The sequence below is a fragment of the Hypomesus transpacificus genome, chromosome 17, assembly GCF_021917145.1.
Source record: "Hypomesus transpacificus isolate Combined female chromosome 17, fHypTra1, whole genome shotgun sequence".
NCBI lineage: Eukaryota > Metazoa > Chordata > Actinopteri > Osmeriformes > Osmeridae > Hypomesus > Hypomesus transpacificus.
Genome location: NC_061076.1, coordinates 9136466 through 9156860, shown reverse-complemented (window position 1 = coordinate 9156860; position 20395 = coordinate 9136466). Strand labels below are relative to the sequence as shown.

Here is a 20395-nt window from a genome sequence, read left to right as displayed (position 1 = left end):
CCGGGCGGACCTCATCCACCCCAGGGGCCCCGCCACCGCGGAGCTTTTCAACCACCTCGGCGACCTCAGCCCCAGAGATAGAAGGGCCCCCCCCGATGTCCCCAGACTCTGCCTCCACGTCGGAAAGCGTGTTGGTGGAATTAAGGAGGTCTTCGAAGTATTCCTTCCACCGATCCAGGACGTCCCCCGTCGAGGTCAGCAGCGCACCATCCCCACCGTATACAGTGTTGACAGAGCACTGCTTCCCCCTCCTGAGCCGCCGGATGGTGGTCCAGAACCTTTTTGAAGCCGTTCGGAAGTCATTCTCCATGGCCTCGCCGAACTCCTCCCATGCCCGGGTTTTTGCCTCCGCGACCGCCAAAGCCGCGTTCCGCTTGGCCTGCCGGTACACATCAGCTGCCTCTGGGGTCCTACCAGCCAATAAAGTCCGATAGGCCTCCTTCTTCAGCTTGACGGCATCCCTCACCTCCGGAGTCCACCACCGGGTCCGAGGGTTACCGCCGCGACATGCACCGACCGCCCTGCGGCCGCAGCTCCGGTCGGCCGCTTCAACAATGGAGGCCCGGAACATGGCCCATTCGGACTCAATGTCCCCGGCCCCCCCCGAGACATGATCGAAGCTCTCCCGGAGGTGGGAGTTGAAGCTCCTTCTGACAGAGGGTTCCGCCAGACGTTCCCAGCAGACCCTCACATTACGTTTGGGCCTGCCAGGCCTGACCGGCGTCCTCCCCCACCATCGAAGCCAACTCACCACCAGGTGGTGATCAGTTGACAGCTCCGCCCCTCTCCTCACCCGAGTGTCCAAGACATGCGGCCCCAAGTCCGATGACACGACTACAAAGTCGATCATCGAACTGAGACCTCGGGTGTCCTGGTGCCAGGTGCACATATGGACACCCTTATGCTTGAACATGGTGTTCGTTATGGACAAACCGTGTCTAGCACAGAAGTCCAACAACAAAACACCACTCGGGTTCAGATCGGGGGGGCCGTTCCTCCCAATCACGCCCCTCCAGGTCTCACTGTCATTGCCCACATGAGCATTGAAGTCCCCCAGGAGGACGAGGGAATCCCCAGGAGGAGCGCTTTCCAGCACCCCCCCCAGAGACTCCAAAAAGGGTGGGTACTCTGAGCTGCCGTTTGGTGCATAAGCACAAACGACAGTGAGGACCCGTCCCCCCACCCGAAGGCGGAGGGAGGCTTCTGGAGTTGCCCTTGGCCACAGTTTCGAAACTCTTTATACAGTTCTCATACCTTTCATACTTCTTTTACAAATCTCCTTAGCTACATGATTTAACCAACTTTCAGACAGATTGGCACAGCAATTATTTTCCAATCCACAATGCACCAAAACTACCAAAACACATGTCTATTATCAACTCTTTCTTCCTTAACACTAACAGGTTTCAACCCAAAATGCACAAAGCGCAACAAGGTTGCATTAGGTGTCTTATCAAAACAAGAATGACATCACTCCAGTGTTAAGCATCCACTGCAGTAGCTTAGGCCTATAGCCTATCTTACAGGAATGAATCAGACATGATGCAAGCTTCAATATGTTTAGTTTCATTTTCTGACACTGAGTGATTCAAAAATAGGCTACAATATCGTAATTTGTAACCTACATCTACCGACAAGCAAACCTGTCATCTGCATTTGGCACATACACATATCAGAATATAGGTATATAGACTACATTTTAATGCAGCGTTTCTGTCGAAATGTAGAAACTTGCAGTCAATTAAATGACGTGTTAGGCTATGTTAAGTTTTTAAAACTCAAGTTGAGCAGTTTTGAAAAGAGTAGGCCCACGAAAACATGGCCTTAAGGCCATGTGGGTAGGCCATGTGGGTAGGCTACATAACGTTTTGGCTGGTGGTTGTGTCTTAGTGAGATAAGTTTCTTGTGATTTGAAAGACGGTGTTCTCTTGTGCTCCCTGTATTAAGAGTTTTGAAAATGTGACCTAAGTAGCCCACTGAAAAATAGCAATTGTAAAAAGCGATTGTAAAAAACTGTAACGAGAACAGTGTGAGAAACACCGTTAATTATAGAACACATTGAAGTCTGTGTAATAAAATAGCCCAGTCATAGGCTACTCCATTCCTAGAATACGTACTGCCTTTTATATTAATTGTGATTCATTAAATATGTGAGAATTCTTTTTTAAACAAAGCCCGGACGTTGTATATAGTGACCAACTAGGCCTACATGTTGTAATGGTGACCAACACTGGTCCTTGAGAGCTGCAGTCCTGCATGTTTTTCTCCTTGTAACGATCATTCATTTGAATCAGGTGTGCTGGAGCTGCTGGAAACATCCGCTTTATGAACATGCTGGACTGCGGCTCTCGAGGACCGGGGTAGGCCACTCTACTATGTTTATGATGTGAAGCAGCGCTTCCAATGCAGGTCTAAAACCACACGAGGGCGCACATGTCTAGGGTCAAGTAGCATACCTACCATATGATACCCACCCACCTGCCTGCCTGCCTACCTACCTACCTACCTACCTACCTATAGGACCTATACCTACATGGCAAAGGGGCTATCAAGCCTATGTATAGTGACAATACAAATTTATAAAACGATACAAATAAAATTATATTTCTGTATATATAGGCTTATATATATATATATATATTCCGACATATACCCGAATGTCACCGAATGTCACAGATCCAGGCAGACAAGAGAACGGAACACACGGAAGTGCGTGTTTAGTTGCAATAGGCGTTACGTTTGAGGGCGCTTCGTACAGTTTTCTGGTTACTTAAATCTCTATGCCAGGATTTTTGTTTGTTGCGATGATAGATTTAATAACGAAGCAGGCGTTCTGGTAAGTAAACGTGCCATGTGACTAATCATATTGACACCACAATGATGCGTAATGTTGGTGGAATAGGAACAGTTAATGCAAAATGATATTTTGAGTTTGTATGTGTTTTACAGTGCTGTGCCCTATTTTCTTGTGACAGGTGAAGCACCATGGCTATTAAAGTTCTAAGGTCGATTGTAATCACTCTGATCGTTTTTGCTGTTGTCAAACTTATGTTTTTTAATTCAGGGTAAGGTCCCACTCATCATTTGCTTGACGGTTCAATGATCCAGTTATATACACATTTTACTACTCTGTATGCATTTTTTATTAGTTGACTGTGCAACATCACACAAAGTACTTTAAAATGAAACAACACAATGAAATAACTCATTTAATTTTGCTTCTAATCTCAGAACAAAGAGGAATAACAGGAAGACTGTTATTGATCCTGGGACGTTCTGGCAAATAAACCTGGAAAGTAAAGTAGATAGGATTGATCCTCTTAAGTTGAAGGAAGAAGTGAAACCAAAGAACATTTTAGCAGTGCCACAAGTCGACAAGTCTGATAGGGCCGACGCAGTGAAGGTAGTAGCACCTTTGAATAAAAGCCCTCTACAGATAGTCCACCTGGATCTGAAAGGTGCTGCACCCAAAGTGAATTACCTTGAGCAGGTGAGAAAGGTTGACCTGAAGTTAGAGGTCTGTAGACATCAAGAATCATGTTGTGTCTGAATTTTGTAACTACTAATGGACTAGGACAGCAGTTGTTGCTACTATAATCGATGCTGTGCAAAACATTTCCCACCAGATCTAGAGAGATTATGATTGTTCCCATTCCAGATCTTTCCCCTGCTTTCATCTCTGGGTGCCAATGGGATACTGTTAGAGTATGAGGATATGTTCCCCTATTATGGAGACCTACAGATTCTCAGGTCACCATTTGCATACAGGTGACCAACAGTACACTTGTCAACATTGACAGAAAAGTAACCTTTTGCAAATGGTTGTTTCAAAGGAAGTGAATAATAATTTTGTATGTCTCTGTTTTGTGGTGCAGCCTGGAGGACATTGAGAAAATAAAGAGCCTTGCCAAACTTAACAAACTTGATATCATCCCTCTTGTCCAAGTGTTTGGACACCTTGAGGTATGTGGCTCACATTCCAGAATGCCTTTCCACTTTTTTTATCTAACAGGACTGAAAACACACAGTGCTGTAAAATCCTTCTTCTTCAAATTTCCCCAAATATTTATGATTAAAAAAAAATCCAGATCAACCACATAATATCTCATTTTGTATGTGTTGTACTATTATTGATTAAATATAGCTACAGTTATTGATTCAAACCCCACATAAACATTTCTTCTGCTTTTAGTTTGTGTTGAAGCATAAGCAGTACTTTCCCCTGAGGGAGGTGATACAGTTACCCAACAGTCTGAATCCCCACCTCCCCGACTCTGTGACCCTTGTGAAAAGTATGGTGTCCCAGGTCATGGCCTTTCATCCTGAGGCCACCTGGTTCCACATGGGGGCTGATGAAGTAAGAGACCCTCCCTGGTTATATACAGAGCTTTGTGTGTGTCTGTACCAGCATGTCAAATGTGGAAGTACATGTTTTGTTTGATCGGTACTATAATGCTATCCCTGATCTCTGTGTTGAATAGGTTTTTGGTCTGGGGACCGGTGAAGACTCTAAGAATTGGTTACAAGGCAACAAGGGAGGTATCGATCAGATGTTCCTGAAGCATACAGTGGAAATGGCCCGCTTCATCTCGGAGAAGAGACCAGGGCTCAGAGTCCTTATGTGGGATGATATGTTAAGAAAAATAAGCCCCACATCTGTCCAAGGTATGGTGTTGTCATCATCATCATGCATCAGATTACGTTTGTGTTCAGTTTGACATGACAATCAGCCTAGTTTTGTATTGAGTACAATGAAATGCACATATGTACACTTACTTGTCTCTTGGTGAGTCAGTGGGTGCTTGACTAACAATTTATATTTGATCACAGAGTCTGGCCTGCAGAATTTTGCCATTCCAACTATATGGAACTATGGGAGTTTAGAACATACAGTTATTATTGGTATGTACTTAGCTTTCACATATAGCATAGCACATACAATTTTTTGAATACAGTATATGGTATTTTAGCATGCATGGTTTAAGTGTTTTGTTATCCTACATAGCTAAATTTCATTAGGTAGTGATAGTATGGCGTATATGCAAAACTCATAATTGTCTTTAAGAGTCTTTGAGAATGTTGACAATTGTGCTACTTTCTGGTCACCAGGTAATCTGATATCTAGATATGAATCTGCCGGGTTCCAGAGTTTATGGTTTGCCAGTGCATTCAAAGGTGCCTCGCTTATCAACCAGATATGGACACCGCTTCAACACCACTTGCAAAACCACCTATCCTGGCTCAATGTCATGACCTCCATGTCCACCAAATACCCCTCCATAGCTCTGAAAGGCATCATGTTAACTGGATGGCAAAGGTCAGACATAGATCTATTGATAGGACTTCTGAGTTCCATCTCAGATTTTCAAAATAGATAATTTGTATCGCCACTGATACTGTTTCAGCAATATTCTTGTCCAAAGTTTAATCGTTTTCCAGGTATGAGCATCACACGGTGTTATGTGAACTGCTTCCTGTTGGCATTCCTTCCCTGGCCATGTGTCTTTTGACACTCAAACATGGTAGGTGGGCTAGGACCAGGGCGAATAAATAATAATACAGGATACAAATGTTTGAGGGTTTACATTGGTTTAGTTGCAGTCCCGTGGGTGTATGTGAAGCCCTCTTGGACATTGCTTGTAAAAAGGGCTATACAAGTGTGATGTGATTCATAATGCAGGACACGCTTGTCCAGACAGCATTAATTTGGACATACTTCCTCTCTTTTTCCCTGTGTTGAACAGGCTCATTTAGTGAGAAGGCACAGGCTGAAGCCCATAACATACTGGGCTGTAAAATTGAGGTGGAGGAAGATGAATGGTAAGAAATCTATAGAGGATCTTACGTCACTTCAATTGAACTCCTTCTTGATATATTCTGATTTGTGAAACATTGTCATCACTTTATCTATGGTACAGAGTTTTATCTTTGGCCTATTCTATTGTTTTTACAGTAAGGGAAGTGGTGCATTCGCCGGCTCACAGATCTACCATAGGGTGCATACAATTCACACACAACTAAAGGCTGAAGTTAACAAACTCATGGATAACATGTAAGAATCATTTCATTATATTTGTTTGTCATCAATTCTCACAAGATCTTCATCTCAAGGTAATAATCTCAGATGCTTTTTAAAAACAATGCGTGATACTGTGATGTCTGTCTTCCGTGTTTGACTATACAGCTTTATCAAAGGGGGCTTTGGTCGCTACCAGAGACGGCATAATTTTGCAAACCCAAGACACATTGAAATCTTTCACAATGGACTGAAAATGTGAGTCATATTTTGGAATATGGATGAATGAATGATTAGATGGACGTACAGACGTTTTACTTTTACTTTATTATATGCTTTAAAAATATACATATTTCAGTATATGCTTTTATACAAAACAACATGCATATAGTGCATAGTAAGTGCCAAAAATCGGCCTAATCAAGGACTACAAGTGCACAATTCTGACAATATCACAGTGGTTATTTCCAAGGAAGGTCTGTATTTTGCCAAGAACAGCTAGTTCTGAATATGTTAGAATGACAATCAGACTCTGCCAATCAGATGGTTTATAATTTGGTAGAGCCAACTGAAAAACCTCTCACATCCAACACATTTCCTGGCTCTGCTACTTTGTTAATATTTTGTCAATAGGGAGTCAGGTGGCTGAGCGGTTAGGGAATCAGGCTAGTAATCTGAAGGTTACCAGTTTGATTCCCGGCCATGCCAATGACGTTGTGTCCTTGGGCAAGGCACTTCACCCTACTTGACTCGGGGGGAATGTCCCTGTGCTTACTGTAAGTCGCTCTGGATAAGAGCGTCTGCTAAATTACTAAATGTAAATTTAGTAATTTACATTTCTCTAGATTTTAAAGGCGGTATAATGTATTTGTTGTGTCCTCTGTCAGACTGCTGGACAAGTGGGAGACCTACATAGAAGATTTTCGTGTAGAGATGGGGGCCATCTTCTTTACAGATGCTGTGGAGGAATGGATGGAAGAGAATGTCAACACAGAGCTGGATATAATGCGAGAGTGTGCTGAGGATGCTGAGCGAATTTTAAAGTTGAATGGGCAGCCTTCCAAGTCTCTCTAGACGTATTGTCTGTCCCTGCTGTGTTGGGATTATAACACAACACTTCCTTGAAATGCAAAATTGTTATGTATTCACATTTTACAATGTTTTAGTGCTTACAGCCTAGCAGGAATAATTGATTGACCATACAATACAGTAACATTAAAATACCTTTGTATTGGACTTTATGTTGTTGTCATGATGTAACATAATTGAGTATTTACTTTCAATTATAATAAAATAAATAGGATGTAGTGTTTTCTCTGCTGTTTTTTACGACACATAAAATAAACAAATGCTTTACGGCATTAAAATGGCGTCTCATTTCAGCGGTGTGCTACAGTTGACAGATCTCGATGACTTTATCACCCCCTCTCAGGTAATTACAGCTCGATTTAATTGAGTAGTTTCATCTCATGATTTGTATTGACAGTCAGTCCCAGAGGTTATTATTAGTTTAGCTGATGTGAACGACTAACCTTTTATCGTAGCCGTCTATTACATCTACTGTAGCAGTACTGTAGCTTGCGAGTTGGGCTACTTACTTGGCGTAACCTGATTAAGCTAGGCTAGGTAAAACACATTCGAGCTCACTTGTTATCGCTTTGATGTCCCTAGGCCTAAATATGGTAGTTGGGTCACACAATTTTTGTTGTCCAATTAACCGTAACCTTAGCTAACCAAATCTTAGCTTGCCTGAATTTTATGTCTTTGCATGCTGCTGACGTCTTGATTGACGAACGGGGCAATTGATTTACCGGTTGGGTAAAATACTGGGTATGAACTCTTCATTTAATTAACACAGCAAAGCTGACACTCTCAACACATGTTTTACCGTCGTTTGGCATTTTAGGAATGTGTAAAACCAGTCAAGGTAGAGAAAAAGCAAGGCAGATCAGTGGCCAAAATTCAGATCGAGGATGACGGCAGTTATTTCCAAGTCAATCAGGTGGGTGCGTCTAAGTTAGCCTTTAACACCAATACCCTTGTGTCTGACCACACAGCCATGTGCAGCTATCCGCTATTCTCTATCCGTAAAGCATGGATTTGTAAACCTTGTTTCGCAGGATGGCAGGGTGCAGAAGCTGGAGAAGGCAAAAATCACTCTGAATGACTGCTTAGCTTGCAGTGGCTGCATTACATCCGCGGAGAGCGTCCTTATCACACAACAGAGCCATGAGGAGCTGTACAGAGTGCTCCGCAATAATAAGGTAAAGCGTGTGTATAAGTCTGTGTGTGTGTCTGTATTAGGCTAATTCTCCCATTACTCCCTGGCAGAGTGGAGCAGAGGAGCAGAAGGTTGTGGTGGTATCTGTGTCTCCCCAGTCCAGAGCCTCTTTGGCAGCACGCTATGGCCTTAGTAGTACTGAGGCAGGCAGGAGGCTCACTGCATTCTTCAAGAATCTAGGTCAGTGATTAGGAGTTCGGAGGACATGCTAGCTTGTTCCAATTTCAATATATCCCCCACATATTTGATTTAAAGACAATGTGGTCCACTTCTGTTTCAGGGGTTCACCATGTGTTTGACACCAGCTTTAGTCGCACCTTCAGCCTGCTGGAGAGCCAAAGGGAGTTTGTGGAGCGTTTCCAGAGGAAGGAGCAAGACATGAAGGCTCTCCCCATGCTGGCCTCTGCTTGCCCAGGTAAGCCACAACCCAAGACCCCCCTGCACTTCACATCATCATTTTAGATCAATTGCATCTAACTTTTAATTATTCATGCCCTTTGTCACAAAGCAAATAAGTAGAATAGGCATTGGGAAACAAAGATTCCTCTCTGAATAGTTTCTTCTAGTGTGTGTGATCTTTGCATGTATCCAGGGTGGATCTGCTATGCAGAGAAGACCCACGGAGAATTCATTCTTCCCTACATCAGCACCACCCGCTCCCCACAGCAGGTGATGGGGTCCCTGGTCAAGAGGTACTTCTCTGGACAGCAGGTATACTGCCACTCTCATTTGACGGGTCATCAGAAAGGAACTGAATTATATAGTTCTGGATATCTTTTTGAATTTGCTATATATAATTTAACAAATTCAAAAAGATATCCAGAATTATATATATATATATATATATATAATTTGTTCTGTAATATAGACTTTATTTAGATGTGGGTGGTTTTTCCAGGGTCTGAGCCCTCAGCAAATTTACCATGTGACCGTGATGCCCTGCTACGATAAGAAGCTGGAGGCCTCCAGGCCAGACTTCTACCTGACTGAAGACGAGACGAGGGAGGTGGACTGTGTCATCACCTCAGGCATGCATTCAGTGTTGACGTTTTGAGCATGTAGAATTGTGTGGATTTATGTTGCCCTTACACACACACACACACACAAACTCAGTTGAACTTTCTTCCTCTCTTTTCTGTGTCACTCACTCACTCACTCACTCTGATTACAGGTGAGGTTCTGAAGATGTTAGAAGAGGAGAAAGTATCTCTTAAAGATGTGGAACCTGCACCTTTAGACACAATGTAAGACTCTCCAATGGCACTCAATGACACTACCCACTCATGTTTTGTGCCAGGAAGAAGAAAAGGTGTGCATGTAAATTTAGGTGCAACCTACTACAAGACAGTATGTATGTGTGTGTGTGTGTGTGCGCGCGCGCCTGCAGGTTCAGCAGCGTGTCTGAGGATGAACTGCAGCGTCACGCAGGCAGTGGCTCAGGGGGGTACCTCCATCACGTGTTCAGCCACGCAGCCAGACAGCTGTTCGGAGAGTTCATCCCGGAGCTGACATACAAGACACTCAAGTAAGTTTGGTTCTACAACATAGCAACCTGGGGTGCAGCAGGGAAGTACAGAGGAAAACAAGCTTGTCATGGGTACTGTACTGTCACTCTGCCACAATGTTGTTTAACTGTCTGTATCTAGATATGGTTGCATATTGAATTAAGATGTCATCTTAATTGGGCTCATCCGAGACACACATTCACACATTTGGGCTCTGAGGTGTTTTATTGGGGAACAATGTTTGCTGTGCTCCTTTTGAAACCTCTGCCTCTCCTCTAATCCCTCAGAAACAAAGACTTTCAAGAGGTGACATTGGAGAAGGATGGAGTCGTCCTGCTGCGTTTTGCTGCTACCTATGGCTTCCGGAACATCCAGAACCTAGTGCAGAAACTCAAGAGGGGCAAGTCGCCATACCACTTTGTGGAAGTGATGGCCTGTCCTTCAGGTGAGGAGAAAAGAAGAGGCTGTTTTCTTTTGCTTGCGAGACGACAAATGGCCTGAACACAAAACTGTTTGCCTATTTCTATTCACCTTTGAAAATCCAGGAATGTATGTAGGTGGACAGTTTGAAGTCATCTTCTCAAACAAGATTTGCTTGTATGACAGGTTGCCTGAATGGGGGGGGGCAGGTGAAGCCTTTACCTGAACAGTCCAACAAAGAGCTGCTACAGCAGGTGGAGGATCTCTACGGGGCAGAGCACCCCCTAGTGCCTGAGGAGGATCACCGTGTGGCAGAACTCTACAAGTCCTGGCTACTCTCTTTAGGGGAGGAAAAAGCCAAGGAGCTACTGCATACACAGTACCATGCTGTGGAGAAAGCTGGTAGTGGATTCACTATCAAGTGGTGAAGAGGGATATTGGCAGACAAAGGGGGAAGGTTAAGGGGACCTGTGGGGTCAAGGGCTGCATAAGATGACTAGTGGCTGGTGGTCAGGTCCAGTGAGAGATACTTGCCATTTAACTGTGGTAGCCTGTTCCTAACATCAAATATACAGGTTTTATTTCTATACGCACAAGCTTAACCATGTTTGTGTATTACACTGAAGTTATTATAATCTTCTAAACTGATTATGGACACCTTAAAATTATACAAATTGTATGCACTGAGGATGTGGAACATGTATGTTGTTTTGTTTTACTTGACCTTGATATTTCAGAGAAGTCATCATTCCTGCCTTATTTATAATAAACAATGCTATATAGATAAATACAATGAATCTATTAAATACATGCAGTGTGGTATTTTGCATCTTTATCAGCGAGACATTTATTATTATTTATTTTTTTGAAACAAATTATAAGGCACACTGGGATGATTTACTGTTTAGTTTCAAACGTATTAGTATAAATGGGAGTTAAATACACTTAACACAGAAAAAGCAATGTACTGTAACATAATGCACAGCCTTTGTTTAAAATGAAAATTATTCTGTTATCGCTCTAACTCTGTTTACATAGTGCTTTTCTGGGGTGAGCACATACTGTACTTTGCTCTTCAGCCAGATTGCTGTAAAGTATTTGCATGCACATCCATTAAGAAAAGGAATGTTGAAACAAATGGGAACAAAAAAAGGCTTACAACATGGTTGAGATGGCAAGGGAATTGTGTAGCTTAGTATTCATTGTGAAATATTAGCCCAAAAGTGCAATTCAAGATAAGAACAATGACAAGTTTCAAGTGAAGGGAAAATGCAGCGTTGGTGACGGAGAATGTCATTTAGCTAAGAAAATAAATACAATAACAGGTTAGAATGAAACTGACTTGATAATTATAAATATTTACTTATGTCGAATAGGTATACACCTAAGTATTAAGGAATGGACTCACCCTACTGTTATTGTCTGCTGCTGTATTGCCCTGCAGTATGTGTTAAAATAGAAGAATGTACCCTTTAAGTTGATACATCTCGCTGGATCACATGATGCGAGGTAACATTCTATGGGGTTGTGATGTAACTGGTCTCTCAAAGATAGAGATCACCTGGGGCGCCTGGATCACCTTTAGCTACTTCCACCTGCCCCCGGCAGCTCTCCACCAGGAAATGACAGTGTATGTGACCAGCAGCAGCCACAACTGTTTACTTCCTATTTGTACAGTTGAAGTAACGTTAATGACAATCATGGCAAGTGGGTCAAAATCCAATATGCTTGACATGAAAGAAACTAAACAGAATAGCAGCAAAGGCTTTGGATAAGTAAGTTAAGGCTAAACTAGAGTGCATTTGGTCATTTTTCAATAGGCGCAACGACCTCCGGCGCAATTTATAACGGTATTTTCTAACATAAATATAGGCCTAAAGCGCAATTTCGTCAATGAATTGTAAAATTACCTTTCAAATTCTGACGATTTCCAGAAATTACCGGTTACAGAAGAGCACTTATGCCAGAGAGTCGATAACACCATTCAAACTATTTGTACCAGACATTTTAATCGAGCAGGATTTTTTATTTGTTGTAGTCTACCATGGAAGCCCATTTGCAGTCAAATTTACTGAAGACCAACACCGCATGTGCTTTATTGCTTACTTAAACTGCATTGAGGAAGACAAAATCAGAACTTTCGTTGTGACACCCTACAGCGCCTATAACTACAACATTTAAGTAAATAATCTAAATAGAACGTTTGATGAGAAAGCTTTATAAAAGGTACAACAAAGACGTATCACAACTGAGAAAATAACTTTCAGAAATAAAAGCTCAAATAATAATGTGCAAACTTTAGATTGCACATATTAAGACATTTTACCAGCCGTCTTCTGATTTTCAGTTTTGTAAGTACAATCTGTGACCATAAAAATTTAGCAAACCTTAAAAGGTTCCAACTAATATAATGAAACATTTGCACAGGCCAGCAGATCATATTAAAATAAATAAACATTTCATAAAATCCCTACATAGTAATCAAATATAGTTAAAAATGTTTCTGTTTGGGTTATATTTTTATATTAGGTAAGCAATGACATTTTGTAAATATAGCATTATGTGTGACATGTAATATTTTCTGCAGGCATAACAGGAAACAATACAAGTGTAGAGTAGAGGACCATATTTTTTTGATTTCTTTAACCCATTGTACATCTATCACTCCTTGGGAACCTTGAAGCCATCTTTCTCTTTCCGGAGACTTCTCATTGTTTCGATAGGGTCTGTTTGTCCAGTATGGTCTTGTACTGCCTTCTCTCTGAGGTAAAAAATAAATGAAATGTTGAAGTTTATCTGTGCACAAGCACATGCCAGTCTGTGGTACAAGTGGTCTTTCCACATTGGTAACAGTACGATTTATTAGCCTACAACACAAACCTTGGCGTATCGTTAATTTAAATTTGTACCATGCAAGAAAAAGTTCATACAAATTGTATGACTCTTACTTTACGCGCATAAATGGGTTGAATGAAAATTCATCTGCCACTGTGGAAGGGATGGTGGGTTCTCCATTGCTGAATTTCTCCTATGGTATCAAACAAGAGCAAGTCGCTAATGCATCAATTGCCTTGGGGATGACAGACAACTCAACCTACAGTGTTATGAAATACACCATTACATTTATAGTACATACCTTTGCCCATGCAAGCTTTTTCAAAATTACTTCATTGTCCGGCTCCACGTGTCGGGCGAACTTCAGATTGTTGACAGTGTACTCATGACCACAGTAGACACGCTGGAACACAAGAACACCGTAATTTGTAACAATTTTTTTTAGACTAGTTTGATTTCATGGTCATTCTCATTACATAGAGCGGTAAGAGTAGAATTACCGTTTCAGGGGGCAGCCGTCCCAGGACATCTACCAACGCCCTGTACATCTGCTCTGCTGTACCCTCAAAGAACTTCCCACAGCCAGCCACAAATAGAGTGTCGCCTGCACACAAGGAGGTGACACCCGCGTCATGGGTTAAAGGTCATACGTGTGAATCAGCTAATTGGGGAACATTAAGTGACATTGTCAGCTACTGGGTGTGACTATGCTCATGATCAGAACCAAATTAGGTCTGATCTTTGATTTGAACTTATGGCTTGGTTTGCCTGGAAGGTTTGAACAGCATATCCAGTTAATTCACATTGTACGTCAACACTTTATTTTGTTTATTTACAATGGAGAGTCTATCTAAATAGACGTGACAGTTTACCTGTGAAGACAGCTGGAGGTTCAGTGCTGTTGTTCTTGGTCACAAAGTAGCAAATGTGACCGGTAGTGTGACATGGTGTAAACAAACACTTGACACTTAGAGAGCCAAGCTAGTTATGAGAAGGAAACAGTGTTAGATACATCTGATCGATTCAATCTGATATTCTATGGACAGGAAAGAAAAAAACAGAACTTAATTGTAGGTAAGAATGGAATTACTTTTAAGGTGTTGGAGTGTGAGACTTTCTTGGAAAGGGCGTCCACCCTGTCATCTCCTCCATACACAGTGAGCCCAGGCATCAATCTCAACATCTTTTCATTGCCACCTGCATGGTCCCTTGAGAGGGGAGAGAGGTAGAAAATATGGTTAATTTAATGTCACCATTCTCTAGCCCTGTTCTATATTAGTATGAGATTGAAATGCCACTGCCCTGTGTGATTCCCATAATGAGTGATGTGGGCCACATTGGAGGTTACGACTACGTTAGACTGACTTCTTACCAATGGTGATGGGTGGTCAGGACTGTTGTGAGCTTCACTTTGTGCTTTTTGACAGCTTCTAAAACCTGTCAAGACAGAATACAACAATTCTTGAAGAGAGGGGCAAGTTTAAACCCTTCAATCTTAGTGAGTTAATCTGAAAGAAGACATTGTAAAATACAGGACATACCTTAACTGGTTCCACAGGGTCAACAATGGCTGCTTCTCTTGTTTCCTCATCAATAAGTAGGTACATGTAGTTGTCAGTGAGCGCAGGCAGCAATTCTATCTTCATGTTGCTCTGTTCCACCAGCAAAGACTTTCTTATAATGGGGGTGTGAAGAAGGGCTGCTTGGACCCGCAAAGGAGCTGCACACACACAAAGACGTGGTAGAGGTAGAAGTAATATACAGGTAAACACTGCAGTGGAGTTGCATTGGCGCTAATTAATTATAGGAGACTTATGAAGACAAAATGCACTTTCTCCTAATCAAGTACTCTAACCATAACAGAAAGAATCACGCAGACGTATTCTTAAAGGAGACCAGTTTTCTGCTAGACATAGTCTGTGATTTTTGCAATTGAACAGAGGCAGTTCATAAGCTACTTTTTACTAATAACTACATCGTTTAAGAAATGAAATTGGCGCACAGCAGTGAATGAGGACTACGCCTAGACTTTGCCAGGAACATTCACATTTTAAAAGGGGATGATGTAACACTGAGATGATGCTAAACGCTAGCCTGCTAGTGCTAGCAGACAGTTTTGACAGCTTGTCTGTTTCCAAAAAAGGAAAGCTAACCGCTAGCAACAATGGCAGCTCATAGAACAAAGTGTAGGGCAATGCAGACGCAAAATGTAGTTGAAACATAGTGGCATATTCGAAACATACCAAATATATGCGTTGTAGTCGCTCCAATAACGCCAAGAGTGCAGGCACCCGCTATCAGTGACCTGAATAACATAGCAACACTGTAGCTGTTTGCTAATATATTGCAATCGCATGTTCAGGAACCAGAAAAGTTTGGTTTTACGCACAGTACCGCCCCGTTTTTAACTTTGACCTGGTAAACTACACCAATCCCTGTTAGGGGAGTAGCACGTGTAGGCTTGTTTATAGGCTGGTGAAGAGTCCTTTTTATTTGCCTGTGATGCAGGCAATACGCGCTTTACGCACGTATATTCTTCTGTTTTTGTATTCAGGCATTATCATATTTTAAAAGTAGTATACGACATCATCATGACGCATCCCTGTTAAATAGCCTACTAATGCAGACCATGTTTCCAGAAATAACTACAATACTAGATTACATTTATAAAATGTTTGTCCCTTCTGTTTTTCCTTACTTTTGGGGGCGCGGCCTAGGCTACAGCTTGTAAGCTAATGTAGGAAGTTATCCACAGCCGAAGGTCGTTCTGGAAAAATTCCATGTCACAATGACTACACGAAATGTTTCTCGGTTTTGGGAGTGGGGACGGAAAATTATATGTGTTGGTAGAAATTATGCGGACCACGCCAAAGAACTGAAGAATGCAGTTCCAACAGAGCCTGTGCTGTTCCTGAAGACCCCATCAGCATACCTGAGAGAAGGTTCCCCTATTCTGATACCTAAATATTCCAGTAACCTGCACCATGAGGTCGAGTTAGGGGTTGTTATTGGGAAAGGGGGCACGGCAATATCTCAATCCTCCGCTATGGAGCATATCGCCGGTTATGCGTTGTGCTTGGACATGACTGCCCGGGACATTCAGGACGAATGCAAGTCCAAAGGTCTACCCTGGACTCTGGCTAAAGCGTTCAACACCTCCTGTCCCATTAGCGAATTCATCCCAAAAGAGCGGATTCCTGATCCAGGGAATATCAAGTTGTGGCTCAAAGTAAACGACCAGCTTCGTCAGAACGGCTGCACGTCCCAGATGATCTTCTCCATCCCCTATCTCATCAGCTACATAAGTGAGATTATCACCTTGGAGGAGGGGGATCTGATTTTAACAGGAACACCCAAAGGGGTCTCCAGCGTACAGGAGAATGATGAACTTGAGGCTGGCATTGATGACGTTGTCAGCATGACTTTTAAGGTTGACCGAGTAGGCTACTAGCAAAACGAATATTTTGGAAATGGGTCAGATGGAATTAGCGAAATATTTTTATTCTTTAGACTTTAAGGAATTGACAGAAATATGGGCTTGTACTGAACGGTTATTTTATCAAGCTTCTGTTCAATTGGGAATGTTGCCATTTTGTGGAGTTAATTTCTACATTTTGGCACTTAACTTGAACACTGTCACCGAGAGTAAGGAACCAGTAGAGGGCATTGCTCCCCTTAACAATGAAGAAATGGATTACATTAAAGTTGAGAAGATTATGAAAACTTATATATTATCCTATGACAAAGATTGACCAGATCCTATGAAAATATCTCATGATTGATGCAAGATGGTTTTCAAGTGATTAAATTAACGATGATCCACCACCAATGATATTGTCTGATTGTCCAGTATCAACACCTCCATCCCCATAAATAGGAATGATGTCACTTGAATCCTCATGAGATTAACATTGTAACAAAGTACAATCTTTTGTTGTGATTACGAACCATGTCTGTAGTATTTTGAACTCTACAAAACTGTAGGGAAAGAACATAAAGGTTATTCTGTGAAACTTCAAATCTAAATCATCCTCCAGAAAAATCTGTCACATTAAACATCATTACTTATAGATTGTTGTGAGCTTCCCTCGTACTGTCTCAAGCATGTCACAGATAACGAGTCTCTGGTGTTGCAGATACCATACTGTATATACCCTTGTAATTATTATGAGTAATACAGTACCAGTCAAAGGTTTGGACACATTTTCCCATGTGTCCAAACTTTTAACTGGTACTGTAAATTGTATATGTTGTCTCCCTTGAATCTTTGCTGAGCGATGCTTTTCGTTTAAACAAAATGTAGCTGACAGAAGGTATCTGTCCTTTAAAGACACAAGCCACTTTATTGCCTCCATCGTCTCCCAAGTGGTCATTCTTCATCACGGCTTCCTACAGGACAATCAGTTGACTGGCCATGTACACCTTTGGCCATATTTCTTTAAACAATACCCTGTTTTCATACCCTCTTTCCATGTAAACATCAATATGTTAGACTTTTTGAAACTCTAGCTTGTTGCTTTTCACTTCTAGCACAATGTCAAATAGCTCCACTAGTTGATTGCAGCCTTAGGCAAATTGTTCCTCCAGCATACCAGGAGATTGGTCAGGAGAGGAGGTAAATAAAGACACTAATAAGACTCTGGCGCTAGTCACATTTTTCCAGAGGTGTTTGACATCTGTTCAAGGTTCAGTTACACTTCTCCCACATGCCTCTCTGGTTCAGGATCAATCACAGCCTTTTTCTCGTCCCAAGGCTGTCTCATGTTACCTGAGTCTCTATGTGCAGCCTTGTCTGCACATAGACAATCTTCCCACACTGCCCAGGCATACTGTGAACACACCGAGCCATATGCCCCCTAAGGCCCCCCAGGGGACCAGAAGAGTGCCTATCAACAGAACGACTGTAATAGGCACACAGGTTTTCATCAGGGAGTAAGTCTGGAGTTAAATCCTGACCTCCAATATTTAATAATGGAAATGTAGCCGACTAGCTTTCATCACCAATAGTAGCTTGTGAGCAGGTTTTCTTGGATGTAGCCTAGGTCTTCATGTCCTCACAGGTGTCACATGTTCATAAGATATGATTCATGGAGTTAATCTTACCCCTGTGGCTGTGGGTATTATCCCCTCGTAGGCCCTGAACAATGGGTTCAAAGCTGGAGTTGGGAGCTTGCTGAGCATTCAGAGGGAAGAATGACATGTTGTCACCACTGAGAGGCCTGAGAAGGTACACTTGACTCGGAATGGATTACCTGGTGACCGCAGTCCTTAAACCCAACAACACACACCAATACTGACAGCAGAAATGATGTCATTCAAGATATGAATTCAAGCCAGACTAGAAATCAGAAACATTCAGTGATAGTGAGAGAAAGCTGTTAAGCAGCTTCAGGAGGTTAATCCCGATGTAAACTGAAGGATTCACAATATAATTGACACAATTGAATGAAATCAAAAGCAATGGCTTAGCATTTTTTTGAGCATGGACTTTTCAAGATGACGGGCCTGCTGTCATACCAAGGGCAGCCAGATGCAGTTTCATTTTACAGACTGTGTGTTTGTGTGTGTGCGTGTGTGTGAGAAAGATACTCACAACACCTTAATCAATCCTCCCTACTCATTAGCTCTTCACGTCTAGACCACGGAGATACAGTACAAGACAGGCTGTAGGACATTTGTACTCTTGGGATCTCTTACATACAAGGGTCTTCTTTGAACAGCAAAGTTTCTGAATATTTACTTATTTAGTTAATTTATGTAAAAGGCACCATGCAAAATTTAAAATTAAAAAAAAATGTGATGCATCATACAAGATTATAGCTTTTAGCTCATTCAATTGTTGTCCCTAATGTAGTCCTTATTTGCATTTGTAGTCCCTAAAGTAGTATATACTGTTGCTGGACAACATCTGATACAGTTTTATGCAAACGTTTAGGGAATCCCTGGTCAAAATATCTGTTACTGTGAATAGATAAGTGAATAGAACATTAACTGATCTCCAAAATGCATTAAGTTAAAGATGAAACAACATTTTAAGCAACATTAGTGTATTATTTTGGTTTTGTACAATATTTTAGGGAAAAAAAGAAAGGAGCACCATGCCATAGTTTGGGCACCCCAAGAGATTTGAGATCTCAGGTAATCTTTACCAAGGTCTTAGACATTAATTATCTTGTTAGTGCTATGGCTTCTTAACAATCGATAGAAAAGACCAGGTAATGCAAATTCCAAAGCTTTATAAATATTCGAACTCCTCAAACCTTGTCCCAACATTCAACTGCCATGAGCTCCTCTAAGCAGCTGCCTAGCACACAAGAAAGCTAAAATAATGGATGCCCACAAAACACGTTAAGGCTATGAGAAGACAGCAAAGCGTTTTCAGGTAGCCATTTTCTCAGTTCGTAATGTCATCAAGAAATGGCAGTGAACAGGAACAGTGGAGGTCAAGTTGAGGTCTGGAAGTCCAAGAAAACTCTTAGAGAGAACTGCTCGTGGGATTACAAGAAAGGCAAATCAAAACCCCCATTTCACCTTTAGGAACATTTAGCAGACTCTGGAGTGGTGGTGCACTGTTCTACTGTGTAGAGACACCTGCCAAATATGACTTAAGTTTTATGTCTGAAGTTTGCAATGGAACATTGAAACAAACAGGCCTGATGCATTTTGGAAGTACTGTGGACCGATGAAGTTAAAATATAACTTTTTTGACGCAATGAGCAAAGGTATGTTTGGAGAAAAAGGGGTGCAGAATTTCATGAAAAAAACACCTGTCCAACTGTTAAGCACAGGTGTGGATCAATCATGCTTTAGGCTTGTGTTGCCACCAGAGGCACGGAGAACATTTCACAAGTACAGGGAAGAATGGACCCTTTATCTATTTTGTTATTTTAAAACTGTAAAAGATGGAAGTAAAAAAAGATTCTTGCTTAAAATATGAAAGAAATGTGTCGTCTTTTGTGTCTTTTATCAACTTTTTGCTTTCGGAAATCAGGTCATCTTTTAATCGCTTAGCTATTCACATGAACAGATTTGTATTTATTTAAAACTGTATATAAATGAAACAAATGCTTACCTGTCTAAAACTGAGACTGAATTACAAAACAGCGAGTTAAAATTCAGCTTTTGATGTGGAAATATATTGAAACACTGTAGGCTACAGAGGATCTAAAAATGTAACGTAAATGTTTAGAAACCGACCATTCCTGATACTCTAAGTTGCGTGTTGTGTATTACCAAAGTGAGCTGTGGTGAGCCTGAGCTATCCTCTGGAGAAACCAAAGCAGGCCCCAGTCTGTGGAAAGACTGAGTCTAGGAGGAGTGACTATCTTATCCCATCAC

At 41.7% G+C, this 20395-nt stretch overlaps 4 protein-coding genes across 4 annotated transcripts; 3 read left to right on the top strand and 1 right to left on the bottom strand.

Moving 5' to 3' along the window:
* The first annotated feature begins 2518 nt into the window (after nt 1–2518).
* Nucleotides 2519–7383, top strand: zgc:113333 (beta-N-acetylhexosaminidase). Its single transcript, XM_047037476.1, has 14 exons — nt 2519–2836; nt 2976–3065; nt 3232–3490; nt 3659–3768; nt 3876–3963; nt 4193–4357; nt 4482–4665; nt 4831–4902; nt 5110–5317; nt 5440–5522; nt 5745–5820; nt 5954–6052; nt 6185–6274; nt 6904–7383. Exons 2-14 carry the CDS (start codon nt 2986–2988, stop codon nt 7088–7090), a joined length of 1701 nt encoding a protein of 566 aa, XP_046893432.1. The 5' UTR covers nt 2519–2836; nt 2976–2985; the 3' UTR covers nt 7091–7383.
* Nucleotides 7365–11717, top strand: narfl (nuclear prelamin A recognition factor-like). Its single transcript, XM_047037477.1, has 11 exons — nt 7365–7448; nt 7923–8018; nt 8137–8280; nt 8348–8477; nt 8578–8712; nt 8890–9008; nt 9196–9325; nt 9469–9541; nt 9685–9822; nt 10090–10247; nt 10409–11717. The coding sequence occupies exons 1-11, from the start codon at nt 7365–7367 to the stop codon at nt 10648–10650; spliced, it is 1449 nt and encodes a 482-aa protein (XP_046893433.1). The 3' UTR covers nt 10651–11717.
* A 510-nt stretch (nt 11718–12227) lies between these two features.
* On the bottom strand, nt 12228–15464 carry hagh (hydroxyacylglutathione hydrolase). The gene is made up of 9 exons (XM_047037480.1): nt 15301–15464; nt 14599–14777; nt 14430–14494; nt 14148–14265; nt 13930–14038; nt 13558–13661; nt 13359–13460; nt 13171–13250; nt 12228–12983 (listed from the first exon to the last, which is right to left on the bottom strand). The coding sequence occupies exons 1-9, from the start codon at nt 15371–15373 to the stop codon at nt 12884–12886; spliced, it is 930 nt and encodes a 309-aa protein (XP_046893436.1). The 5' UTR covers nt 15374–15464; the 3' UTR covers nt 12228–12883.
* A 131-nt stretch (nt 15465–15595) lies between these two features.
* fahd1 (fumarylacetoacetate hydrolase domain containing 1) lies at nt 15596–17083 on the top strand. The gene has a single exon (XM_047037482.1). The coding sequence runs from the start codon at nt 15846–15848 to the stop codon at nt 16506–16508; it is 663 nt and encodes a 220-aa protein (XP_046893438.1). The 5' UTR covers nt 15596–15845; the 3' UTR covers nt 16509–17083.
* Nucleotides 17084–20395: the final 3312 nt, after the last annotated feature.

What these genes read in the sequence shown, in the direction of transcription:
- hagh (XM_047037480.1), bottom strand. Translation starts at nt 15,373, where the DNA reads ATGTTATTCAGGTCACTGATAGCGGGTGCCTGCACTCTTGGCGTTATT. An exon ending in ACCCTGTGGAACCAGTTAAG is followed by an intron (nt 14,495 to 14,598) that starts GTATGTCCTGTA and finishes CTGTCTTGACAG; the next exon opens with GTTTTAGAAGCTGTCAAAAA. An exon ending in AACCCATTTATGCGCGTAAA is followed by an intron (nt 12,984 to 13,170) that starts GTAAGAGTCATA and finishes TTTTTACCTCAG; the next exon opens with AGAGAAGGCAGTACAAGACC.
- zgc:113333 (XM_047037476.1), top strand. Translation starts at nt 2,986, where the DNA reads ATGGCTATTAAAGTTCTAAGGTCGATTGTAATCACTCTGATCGTTTTT. An exon ending in TCCACATGGGGGCTGATGAA is followed by an intron (nt 4,358 to 4,481) that starts GTAAGAGACCCT and finishes TGTGTTGAATAG; the next exon opens with GTTTTTGGTCTGGGGACCGG. An exon ending in AAGCCCCACATCTGTCCAAG is followed by an intron (nt 4,666 to 4,830) that starts GTATGGTGTTGT and finishes ATTTGATCACAG; the next exon opens with AGTCTGGCCTGCAGAATTTT.
- fahd1 (XM_047037482.1), top strand. Translation starts at nt 15,846, where the DNA reads ATGACTACACGAAATGTTTCTCGGTTTTGGGAGTGGGGACGGAAAATT.
- narfl (XM_047037477.1), top strand. Translation starts at nt 7,365, where the DNA reads ATGCTTTACGGCATTAAAATGGCGTCTCATTTCAGCGGTGTGCTACAG. An exon ending in GAGTGCTCCGCAATAATAAG is followed by an intron (nt 8,281 to 8,347) that starts GTAAAGCGTGTG and finishes ACTCCCTGGCAG; the next exon opens with AGTGGAGCAGAGGAGCAGAA. An exon ending in AGTGATGGCCTGTCCTTCAG is followed by an intron (nt 10,248 to 10,408) that starts GTGAGGAGAAAA and finishes CTTGTATGACAG; the next exon opens with GTTGCCTGAATGGGGGGGGG.